Source organism: Salvelinus namaycush, chromosome 1 (genome assembly GCF_016432855.1).
Source record: "Salvelinus namaycush isolate Seneca chromosome 1, SaNama_1.0, whole genome shotgun sequence".
In the NCBI taxonomy this organism is placed as follows: Eukaryota; Metazoa; Chordata; class Actinopteri; order Salmoniformes; family Salmonidae; genus Salvelinus; species Salvelinus namaycush.
In genome coordinates this window covers 76,048,567-76,061,306 of record NC_052307.1, presented here as the reverse complement: position 1 = coordinate 76,061,306, position 12,740 = coordinate 76,048,567, and the positions used below count along the sequence as shown (strand labels likewise).

Sequence of the window (12,740 nt, the reverse complement as noted above, 5' to 3'; positions counted from 1 at the left end):
AATAGAACTGTTTGGCCTTAATGACTATCGCTATGTTTGGAGGAAAAAGGGGAGGCTTGCAAGCCGAAGAACAACATCCCAACCGTGAAGCACGGGGGTGGCAGCATCATGTTGTGGGGGTGCTTTGCTGCAGGAGGGACTAGTGCTCTTCACAAAATAGATGGCATCATGATACAGGAAAAGTATGTGTATATATTGAAGCAACATCTCAAGACATCAGTCAGGAAGTTAAAGCTTGGTTGCAAATGGGTCTTCCAAATGGACAATGACCCAAAGCATACTTCCAAAGTTGTAGAAAAATGGCTTTAGGACAACAAAGTCAAGGTATTGGAGTGGCCATCACAAAGCCCTGACCTTAATCCTATAGAAAATGTGTGGGCAGAACTGAAAAAAGCGTGTGCGAGCAAGGAGGCCTACAAACATGACTCAGTTACACCAGCTCTGTCAGATGGAATGGGCCAAAATTCACCCAACGTATTGTGGGAAGCTTGTGGAAGGCTACCCAAAACATTTGACCCAAGTTAAACAATTTAAAGGCAATGCTACCAAATACTAATTGAGTGTATGTAAACTTCTGACCCACTGGGAATGTGATGAAAGAAATAAAAGCTGAAATAAATCATTCTCTCTACTATTATGACATTTCACATTCTTAAAATAAAGTGGTGATCCTAACTGACCTAAGACAGGGGATTTTTTCTAGGATTAAATGTCAGGAATTGTGGAAAAACTGAGTTTAAATGTATTTGGCTAAGGTGTATGTAAACTTCCGACTTCAACTGTATACCATTAATATGACATTTATCATAGCTTTATTAATGGTATGTTTGGATTTTGGCCGCAAGCAGGCTCAAGATTCTGAAATCACTGAGAAACCTTCTATACTTTTTTCCTTGGCTTTGTGACCTCTATAAATAATGGTAGGAATTTCATAAGAAAATATTTATCACCGTGTTGAGCTTCCACCTAACCCCACTGATCAAAACCTACAACCCCCTAAAACTGCTTTTCCACGGAAAGGCCATTGGTTGTGGCGGTTGAAGAATTCCAGACTACATGTAGTTATTGCTGTTGTCTGATAAGCGAGTTAGGGCTCAGATGTGGTCTAATCTTTACCTAGGGCTGAGATTAACCAGAGTCAATAGCTCCAGTGTGTGCCGATGTCAGATCACCTGCCACTGCAGGGATCCCCCCACAGCACAGCACAGCACAGCACAGCACAGCACAGCACAGCACAGCACAGGCTGCCTGTCAGGGAACCATTCCTGATGGGAAATAGATTCCCTGCTGGGACATGGATTGATAGAAACCATTCCAGAGTGGAATTAAGACATGCTGGACATTCTGGATTCCATAGCCTTGTAGTCTTCTGTGAAGGTCAACATTTTGGATGTACTGTATGTGATTTACTAATAACGGAGGGACAGACATCTGTATTGGAAAGGATTGCTGTGCAATAAACACACAATCTAACTGTCATATTGGCCATCCAGTGTGGGGTGCAATTTGACAGAATTGTGCTAAAATGAATCAACTTAAAAAAAGATTATTTGACTGTTCATGATATTCAGGCCTACCTGTGTCATGTTGTTCTTTCCCCCACTTGTTATAGATAGAATCACACGATTAGAAAATATATTATGATACATCTATAGGCAAACATGAATTATGCTAACAACCATCCATGAAACATGCCAGTAAAACACTTGTCTAATATAGACCTTTCGCCCCACCCGAGACAGGGAAAGGGAGACAGAGCATTCCCTGACTATGTGTATTTTCACACATCCACTGCAGTGCCAGTGGCCTTGTGAGGAGAGGAAAATCTGCCTACACTTATCACTGTAATAAAATAGTGAGATTCTGCCCAAAACTGCCAGGGGCACGAAGTATTTCAAACACCTGACAAAGCTTTGTCACACAGTCTGAGTCTTAATCATTATGCCTACTTCTAAATAAAAAAATATGTATATTTTTCTGCATAGGTTATCTAGCATACCTCTTTACCTGTTCAACTGTCATTTTAATGAGGGTGTCATTTTTACTGTTGTAAATCACACATCTCAATATACTGCACTAACATGCCTAGGACATAAAAATTACAACACAGTACACGGGATACAGGCACATATCATAATTCATACACTAATATCATGATTACATTTTAACCAAGTATTTTTTTTTTAAGAAATGTAATATGTGACTTGTTTCAGGAAACTAGGCGTATGTTGCAAGTCACGACTTCACAGGAGAGTCATTTGAACGTTATTTTTTATAAAAATATGTTTTTTGGCAGAAATGCCTTCTGGAACATTTTAACTTTCATGTGCCTTAATAACAAACTTGTATGCCATCTGTAAATATGAATAAAGTTGTTAAAATTACAAGCTTAATTGGTTTAGCCACAGAAAAAGCCAGGAACCTTCCCGCTAGCCATGATTGGCTGGGATAACGAGTGGGCTGAACATGCCGAGAGATGAGTTTCAGATTGGTCTGCGATGTAGCATCTAATTTCTATAAAATGAGCTGCTCGTTATGCTTAGATAATCCTTCCTACTGCAGTTTTTTTTTTAGATATAGCATTAGCATTAGCCATGGAGAACTGCAAATATGTTTCTAGCGCTCTCAATAACATTGCTGCCCTGAATTTAATCAGGCGCTATCGACAAAGGTCAGTGGGAAGAAGTTGTGATGGACTACTTTCTGGAGGACGATCGTGCCATGCTGATTCTCTCTGACTCTGAAAATGAATCAGATGAGGAAATCCCTGATTTAGGTAAAAACATTTTCATTGAAGACATTGTAGAGTCTTCTGATGACAGTGATGAGGAATAAACAGCGATCAACTGTTGTTGTCACAGTTGACCGAGTTTTGAAATCAGTGGAATGTCTGGTAGAAGCAGAGTATGATAAGGAGATTAATAGAATTCTGGTGTTTGATTGCAAATGCAGAGGGAGTCGAAAAAAGAACACCTGTCTCCGGATTATATCTTCAAACTAAGGGCAACCATGGCATCCGTGACAGAGGGAGAAATATCTGATGATTCGTATGGCATTGCACACGGTCAGTGTGAACCAGAGTGACTTAACACAATGGAGAGCTCTTCAGTAGGTACCAAAACATTCAAAGCGAATTTTCTCAAAAGTGAGGTTACAAGTTTATCAACTTTCAAAGCAGAATTACTTTCCCATTGTTCCTAAAATTCAGTGTGTGATATACCATTTTGTAGCTCGGTCTTTGCTTTTATCCAATGTAAAAAACTCAATTTCAAATTTTGCTACATAAGACCGAATCAAGGCGGTAGGTCACATATGCTTCTCTGCCACTCTGCTAAAATCTGGGTAAAAGATTGAAAGGAATGTGAGTTTTATTCAGTACATATAGAAATGGCTTGATAGATAGTTATGATGTTGGGAGATTAGGAACCTATCTAGCTGGCTAGTTAAAGCCAATGTCATACAATGGCTAGGTGGCTTGTGTTACAAACATTTTAGCTTTATTTATTCATTGAGGAGGTATCAATAGGCTACATAGCTTGATTAAATTCCTTTACCAACATACCTCCTGTGAATGCTGCCCATCACCCGCAACTAAAATAATGTTTACATATCTTGCATTACTCATCTCATACAGTTGAAGTCGGAAGTTTACATACACTCAGGTTGGAGTCATTAAAACTTGTTTTTCAACCACTCCACAAATGTCTTGTTAACAAACTATAGTTTTGGCAAGTTGGTTAGGACATCTACTTTGTGCATGACACAAGTCATTTTTCCAACAATTGTTTACAGATAGATTATTTCACTTATAATTCACTGTATCACAATTCCAGTGGGTCAGAAGTTTACATACACTAAGTTGACTGTGCCTTTAAACAGCTTGGAAAATTCCAGAAAATGATGTCATGGCTTTAGAAGCTTCTGATAAATGATGTCAATTAGCCTATCAGAAGCTTCTAAAGCCATGACATCATTTGAGTCAATCGGAGGTGTAACTGTAGATCTATTTCAAGGCCTACCTTCAAACTCAGTGCCTCTTTGCTTGACCACATGGGAAAATCAAAGGAAATCAGCCAAGACCTCAGAAAAAAAATTGTAGACCTCCACAAGTCTGGTTCATCCTTGGGAGCAATTTCCAAATGCCTGAAGGTACCACGTTCATCTGTACAAACAATAGTATAAACACCATGGGACCACGCAGCCGTCATACCGCTCAGGAAGGAGACGCCTTCTGTCTCCTAGAGATGAACGTACTTTGTTGCGAAAAGTGCAAATCAATCCCAGAACAGTAAAGGACCTTGTGAAGATGCTGGAGGAAACAGGTACAAAAATATCTATATCCACAGTAAAACGAGTCCTATATCGACATAACCTGAAAGGCCGCTCAGCAAGGAAGAAGCCACTGCTCCAAAACCACCATAAAAAAGCCAGACTACGTTTTGCAACTGCACATGGGGACAAAGATGGTAATTTTGAGAAATTTCCTCTGGTCTGATGAAACAGAAAAAGAACTGTTTGGCCATAATGACCATCGTTTTGTTTGGAGGAAAAAGGGGAGGCTTGCAAGCCGAAGAACACCATCCCAACCGTGAAGCATGGGGGTGGCAGCATCATGTTGTGGGGGTGCACAGGGACAGGTGCACTTCACAAAATAGATGACATCATGAGGGAGGAAAATTATGAGAATATATTAAAGCAACATCTCAAGACATCAGCCAGAAAGTTAAATATATCCTCATAATTTTCAACTGTATATACTGTATTCTATAAAGCTTGGTCGCAAATGGTTCTTCCAAATGGACAATGACCCAAAGCATACTTCCAAAGTTGTGGCAAAATGGCTTAAGGACAACAAAGTCAATATGCCGCTCTGTCATTGTTCATCCATATATTTACATATTCTTATTCCATTCCTTACTTCGATTTGTGTGATTAGGTATTTGTTTTAGAATTGTTAGATATTACTTGATAGATATTGCTGCACTGTCGGAACTAGAAGCACAAGCATTTCGCTACACTTGCAATAACATCTGCTAACCATGTGTCTGACCAATAACATTTGATTTTATTTTATTTTAAATCAAAAATTTTCTCAACAATTTTTCAGTGAGAATCGCTATTGGCTCATTGACTTGTTGCTAGAAGTGGCTAGATTACGTTTTGCCATTGCCGTTACCACGTCTCAGCACCAATTTGCTTTGCTGGAGCACAACTGAGGTCCCTGACATAGCATTTTTTGCCCACTCTCCTGCCGCACACCCCCTCTCCTTGTGCTTCTCCGCCTGTATGTTGCGGTGACTTCTGTTGCACAGACAGCTTCTCCCACTTTAGTTTGCGGCAGAATTTTAGCGGGAAAAGTTGGTAAATGCTACGAAACCATAGAAATCCTTGATGTCAAAACTCCCCAAAGGCAGTCTGAAAAGTAGCTGAATTTCACACTAGCCTCTTTACCAATAAAAGTTGCTGGAGAGTTCTGAAAACTCTGAAATATAGAGTCAAAGTGGGGGGGGGGGTACTCTTTCCCTGGTCCAGTCATTGTGCCCCCTCCGCAAAATCCCGCTGACATAGGGCCTCTCGAGTGGCGTAGTGGTCTAAGGCAATGTGCCACTAGAGATCCTGGTTCTAGTCCAGGCTCTGTTGCAGCCGGCCGCGACCGGGAGACCCATGGGGCGGCGCACAATTGGCCCGGCTTCGTCCGGGTTAGGGAAGGGTTTGGCCGGCAGGGATGTCCTTGTCCCATTGCACTCTAGCGACTCCTGTGGCGGGCTGGGCGCAATGCACGCTGACACGGTCACCAGGTGTATGGTGTTTCCTCCAACACATTGGTGCGGCTGGCTTCCGGGTTAAACGGACAGTTCGGCTTGGCTGGTTTGTGTTTTGGAGGACGTACGGCTCTCGTCCTTCGCCTCTCTCGTCCATACGGGAGTTGCAGCGATGGGACAAGACTGTAACTACCAATTGGATAGATACCACGAAATTGGGGAGAAAAAGGTGTAAAAAAATAATAATCTAAATCCCGCTGACATCCTTTTATAAATAATTATGATAACACATGGGCTTAAAAATGAAGTGTAATAATTAATTTAACATCTGAAACATTTAAAAACAGGACAAATCTGAGCATGATGCCTCTGAAAGCTATCATTCTTGTTTCACAGAGCAACTATAATACACTACACGGCCAAAAGTATGGGGACACCCCTTCAAGTTAGTGGATTCGGCTATTTCAGCCACACCCGTTGCTGACAGGTGTATAAAATCAAGCACACACCATGCAATCTCCATAGACAAACATTGGCAGTAGAATGGCCCGTAATAAAGAGCTCAGTGACTTTCAACGTGGCACCGTCATAGGATGACACCTTTCCAACAAGTCAGTTCGTCAAATTTCTGCCATGCTAGAGCTGCCCCGGTCAACTGTAAGTGCTGTTATTGTGAAAGTCTAGGAGCAACAATGGCTCAGCTCCAAAGTGGTAGACCACACAAGCTCACAGAACAGGACCGTCGAGTGCTGAAGCGCGTAGCACATAAAAATTGTCTGTCCTCAGTTACAACACTCACTACCGAGTTCCAATTCTCTGAAGTAATGAATCACGCTTCACCATCTGGCACTCCGACGGACAAATCTGGGTTTGGCGGATGCCAGGAGAATGCTACCTGCCCCAATGCATAGTGCCAACTGTAAAGTTTGGTGGAGGAGGAATAATGGTCTGGGACTGTTTTTCATGGTTCGGGCTAGGCACCTTAGTTCCAGTGAAGGGAAATCTTAACGCTACAACATACAATGACATTCTAGATGATTCTGTGCTTTCAACTTTGTGGCAACAGTTTGGAGAAGGACCTTTCCTGTTTCAGAATGAAAATGCCCCCGTCACAAAGCGAGGTCCATACAGAAATGGTTTGTCGAGATCGGTGTGGAAGAACTTGACTGGCCTGCCCAGAGCGCTGACCTCATCCCCATCGAACACCTTCGGGATGAATTGGAACGCAGACTGCGAGCCAGGCCTAATCGCCCAACATCAGTGCCGACCTCACTAATGCTCTTGTGTCTGAATGGAAGCAAGTTCCTACAGCAATGTTCCAACATCTAGTGGAAAGCCTTCCCAGAAGAGTGAAGGCTGTTATGGCAGCAAAGGGGGGTGACCAAATCCAGATTAATTCCCATGACTTTGGAATGACATGTTTGACGAACAGGTGTCCACATACATGTAGTGTAGGAACTTTTTGGAAGACGCAAATCTTGGTGAAAAAGTAAATAAGCCAGTAATTCTAGAATGGATGATGGAAAACGAACAAATCTCACATTTTCTGTGTTCATGAAAGTTAGCAATTTGCTTTTGCTATATTATGTGGATAGATTTAGGTCATTTTATAGAGTACAGTGTTCAGAAACCCACTAGTTCCAGACACCGCCCTCTCAACAAATGACCCTCAATTTATAGGCCTATTTTGCAAGTGATCTGTCACAAAAGGGATGTTCAAAGGGACACAGTGTTTATAGAACTAGGCCTTCTTATATATTCAGACTACAGCCAATAATATTTATTGGAACTGGGTGATTTATTGGAAATGCATTTTTCACTACCATAATGAGGCCATGAGTGAATAAAGCTGTTTTCAGCCATTTCACGTTTCACTGACAGTCTTCACAGAGGATCATTCAGTTCACACATTTCTCTCCCTGAGCAGCAGGTGTTTGCTGTGAAGATGTGTAGCCTACTGCTGGCCACCAGGGGTGACAATTTGGGGCGGGAAGAGGGCCACTACTTCTCCATGTCACCTGTCACGCCCCCGATGCACGTGGGATACATTTCTTAAATAGGTGCCGCCCCCACCCACCCACACAATATGCTCTTCTCTACCTCTTTCTCTCAGACAGGGGCACAAACACCCGTGGACATGACAGGAGATGAGATGACCTTGTGTGCTTTGCCGCTCAGTTAACCTGACGTGAAAACCGGTGACACTCGGGCATGTAGGCTAATGTTAACAATACTGAGAGAACAACAAGTGCACAAGCATCTTTATCTTACACCTGAGTTTCCATGCTGCCAGCCTAATTGTAGTCATTCCATCTACACAATTGCCTTTGGTGCGGTCTATGAACGATGATGTAGCTGTTGAATGTCATCCAGGCACATGACAAGGAATGTTACGAGTAAACAACATCATGGGCTATGCATGCTGATAGAGATGACACTAGTAAAATCAGCAATAACATGCTGCTTGTGTTGTGGCGATGACTCCCAGCATCATTACTTGAGACCAACAAATCATACTCAAGGGCGTTTTTGAACCAACACAAGAGCCTCAAACAAACTAGCCTAAAAGGGAGACAGACAGTCTGGCATGGAAAATATAAATTGAGGTCTTTCTCTCACCTTTGCTGTTCCCTTCTTCTCTGTTTAGATGCATGGCTGTTGCTTTTTTTCAGTAAATCTGTATTTTTCTATTTTAATTTTTAAGGAATATCCTTCGTGTTGAAAACAAAACAATTCCAATGTTGCTTTTTATTTTTTAGCCTTATATTGTCTTGCTACTCAGCGAGTGCGCGTGGACGCGCGCGTATTTGAGCGTCCTCCCCGTATTTCGCTCGAGCAGGTAGGTAATGTTGGTGCCTGAATCTATTTAGTATCTCTCTCGCTCTCTCCTTTTTTCTCTCTCTCTCTCTCTCTCTCCAGTTCAGATGCGCTCAAAAGGGGATGGTCGCAATAAGATTGCAGGGAGGAGACGGGCAGACGGCAGACGGGCGGGGTGACGTGAAAGCAGTCCGTGCAAAGTACTCGAGCTGGAGTCAAAATCCGTGTTCGGGCTATAGTTCCCGCCAGTTGATGGAACCGTACACTTTAATGTTGCCTATTTTTTTAAGGGACTTAATCGTCACCAAATTGTACGCTCCTCGTTCGACCAAGTTAGATGTTAGTCTACAATCACCATTATATCACCATCCTTATCCTCACCTCAATCACTATTATCATTATAATCCCTTCATTTCATAAGCATGTCCTTTGAGAATTCCAGAAACCGTCTCAGATGGCTAATACATATAGAGGGGGTGAGAGAGGGATTGATTCACCACAAAAAGAGACCTGGAAATGTGTGTGCCTTTGTGGCCTCATAATTAACCAAACTGGAAATGTGCGAATAGGTGTCTGTAGATGTGTAGTCTCAGCCTGGTCTGGTTGGTAGTCTATGGGCGACAGGTTGTCAGTGACTCTCAACTGCATGTGGAACATTTATTGGGGGTCGTGGGTGAGAAACGGTTGCCTTTTCTCGCGCGCACATGCTGTAGCCTACAACCTTAACATTTTTTTGTGTGATTAACGTTGGTTCATCCTCGATTATTTGAGCCTGTTAATTTTAACACTCAATCTGTATTCGCCATAGGACTGTTATAGCCAATACGAAAAGTTGATTTACTCACCGCTCACGTCTACCCGTAGCAACATGACTAACATGGCTCACCAGTGGTCCCTAGTGTTGTAGAACATCGACTGGCAAACAGTACATTCAATAATTGTTATTTTATGAAGGCCTATTAAAGTTTGGTGTAGCCTAATCTTATTTACGCATCTTCATTTGACCACATGCCAAATATTTAATGACGTGGGCTATCAATTACGCATTGAATTGATATTGATAAGTAGGCTAGCCCATGTAAAATTGAGAAACATTTTAACTCTAATTTTAAATGTTTTAAACAAAATGTGCTAAAGTGACTGGGTTGCATGCATACAAGATGGTCTATGCATAAGCATCTACTGTTGTCTCACCCATCTTCCATTCCTTAACCTTGAGTGCTCAATAATAACAGAAGCCAATGACACCTCCATGAGATTGGAGTTGATATGCTGGCCCTTGGAGCGATGCTGGCCATGTGCCTCTTCCTGTCTCATTGTGAGCCTTTTGGCTGCAAGATAATGCTTTCTCTGTCCCAGAACTCAGTTGTCTGTCTGGCATCTCTCTCTCACTGACACTGAGTATACAAAACATTAACATTATTGAGTTGCACACTTCTGTCACAATAATATTGTATAAACACAATAACATACCTCGTGAAATAAAACACGGAATAAAGGCATACCAGTAAAGCGCGTCAACATAGAAACACGAAACAATCTCACACAAAGACATGAGGGGGAACAGTGGGAATAAATACATGTAGTGTGATTGGGAAATGAAAACCAGGTGTGCAGGGAACAAGACAAAACAAATGGATAAATGAAAAATGGAGCGGCGATGGCTAGAAAGCCGGTGACGTCGAACAAGGAGAGGGAACGACTTCGGCGGAAGTCGTGACAGTAACCACCCCCCCATGATGCGCGGCTCCAGCAGCACGCCGACACCGGCCTCGGGGACGACCCGGAGGGCGAGGCGCAGGGCGATCCAGCCGGCGGCGGTGAATCTCCCGCAGCAGTTCAGGGTCCAACACATCCGCCACCGGAACCCAGCACCTCTCCTCCGGACCGTACCCCTCCCACTCCACGAGGTACTGAAGGCCCCCCGCCCGACGCCTCGAATCCAGGATGGAACGGACGGAGTACGCCGGGGCCCCCTCGATGTCCAGAGGGGGAGGAGGAACCCTCCCGCACCTCAGACTCCTGGAGCGGACCAGCCACCACCGGCCTGAGGAGAGACACATGGAACGAGGGGTTAATATGGTAATCGGGGGGAGTTGTAACCTGTAACATACCTCGTTCACTCTCCTCTGGACTTTAAATGGCCCCACTAACCGCGGGCCCAGCTTCCGGCAGGGCAGGCGGAGGGGCAGGTTTCGGGTCGAGAGCCAGACCCGGCCTCACTGCGGTGACGGTCCGCGCTGGTCTTTTGGCGCAGCGCGGCCTGCTGGAGGTGACCATGGGCGGCTTCCCATGTCTCCTCCGCTCGCATGAACCAATCGTCCACCAATCAGGAGCCTCGGTCTGACTCTGAAGCCACGGTGCCAGAACCGGCTGGTACCCCAGAGGAGGGTGATGATGACCAGAGGAGGGTGATGTGTGGGCCCAATAGATCAACAGCTCCCACACGACCGGCGCTACCAGGCAGGTGGCCGGGAGAATGGGAGTCTGATCCATGGGCCGCTCCTCTGTGTCATACAGCCAGGACAGTGTGTCTGCCTTCACATTCTGTGAACCTGGTCTTTAGGACAGGGTAAACACAAAACGGGTAAAGAACATGGCCCCCTTGCCTGACGAGGATTCAGTCTCCTAGCTGCCAGGATGTACTCCAGGTTGCGGTGGTCAGTCCAGATGAGGAAAGGGTGTTTAGCACCCTCAAGCCAATGTCTCCACGCCTTCAAAGCCTTAACCACAGCCAACAGCTCCCGGTCCCCCACATCATAGTTCCGCTCCGTCGGGCTGAGCCTCTTCGAGAAGAAAGCACAGGGGCGGAGCTTCAGTGGCGTACCCGAGCGCTGAGAGAGCATGGCTCCTATCCCAGCCTCGGACGCGTCAACCTCCACTATGAACGCCAAAGAGGGATCCGGGTGGGCCAGCATGGGAGCCGAGGTAAACAGAGCTCTTAGGGGCCCAAAAGCCCTGTCCGCCTCAACCGACCACTGCAGACGTACAGGACCCCCCTTCAGCAGTGAGGTAATGGGAGCAGCCACCTGGCCAAAACCCCGGATAAATCTCCAGTAGTATTTGGCAAACCCTAAAAATCGCTGCACCTCCTTTACCGTGGTGGGAGTCAGCCAATTACGCACGGCTGCAATGCGGTCACTCTCCACTCTCCTGGGGGAATGCGCACGGTGGAGACCTGGTCTGGACTTTCCACCGTGGTAGCACCAACAGAAACCCCTACACACCTCCCAGAGCACTCTCGCGACCACCCCGTGAGAGCCCTCTGTTGCCAGGAAATGGTGGGGTTATGACGAGCCAACCAGGGAAGGCCTAGTACCACGGGAAACGCAGGAGAGTCAATGAGGAAGAGACTGATTCTCTCCTCATGACCCCCCTGCGTCTCCATGGCCAGGGAGATGGTGGCTTCCTTGATTAGCCCGGACCCTAATGGTCGACTATCCAGAGCGTGCACTGGGAAAGGTCTAACCACAGGAAGAATGGGGATCCCTAAACTAAGGGCGAACGCTCTGTCGATAAAGCTCCCAGCTGCGCCTGAATCGACGAGCGCCTTATGCTGGGAATGCGGGGAAAACTCAGGAAAACAAACAGGTACAAACAGGTGGACAACAGAGGACTTTGGATGAGAGTGGTGCAGACTCACCTGGGGTGACGCCAGAGTGCCCTGCCTGCTGCCTCGACTCCCAGAGGGACCAACCTGGCACCGACCGGCAGTTTGCCCTCTGCAGCCACAGATGGTGCACGTGAAGAAGGCCCCTCCTCCAGCCTCCCTACGCGCAGCCCCTCCCAGCTCCATGGGCACCGGAGCGGGGGTGCTGGAAGATGGAACCGACAGAGCCCCCTCTGGACGTCCGCGGATGACCAGCAGGTTATCCAACCGGATGGACAAATCCACCAGTTGGTCAAAAGTGATGGTGGCATCCCTGCAGGCCAACTCCTGTCAGACGTCCTCGTGCAGGCTGCATCTGTAGGGGTCGATGAGGGCCCTGTCATTCCATCCTGCTCCGGCGGCCAAGGTCTGGAATTCCAGTGCGAACTCCTGTGCGCTCCTTGTCCCCTGCCTCAAATGGAAGAGCCGTTCCACCACCGCTCTTCCTTCGGGTGGATGGTCGAAGACGGCCCGGAAGCGGGAACTCCTCGAAGTGGTCCAACGCCGCGTCT

General features: G+C 45.7%; 1 protein-coding gene across 1 annotated transcript in view; it reads right to left on the bottom strand.

Moving 5' to 3' along the window:
- The window catches only part of LOC120053010, a 120,632-nt gene extending 108,257 nt beyond the window's left edge, over nucleotides 1–12,375 (bottom strand). The window contains exons 1-3 of the mRNA XM_039000265.1: nucleotides 12,299–12,375; nucleotides 11,040–11,139; nucleotides 10,803–10,928 (exon numbers count right to left, since the gene is read on the bottom strand). Coding sequence (XP_038856193.1) covers nucleotides 10,803–10,928; nucleotides 11,040–11,139; nucleotides 12,299–12,375 — 303 coding nt within the window. The remainder of the gene's footprint in view (nucleotides 1–10,802; nucleotides 10,929–11,039; nucleotides 11,140–12,298) is intronic.
- Nucleotides 12,376–12,740: the final 365 nt, after the last annotated feature.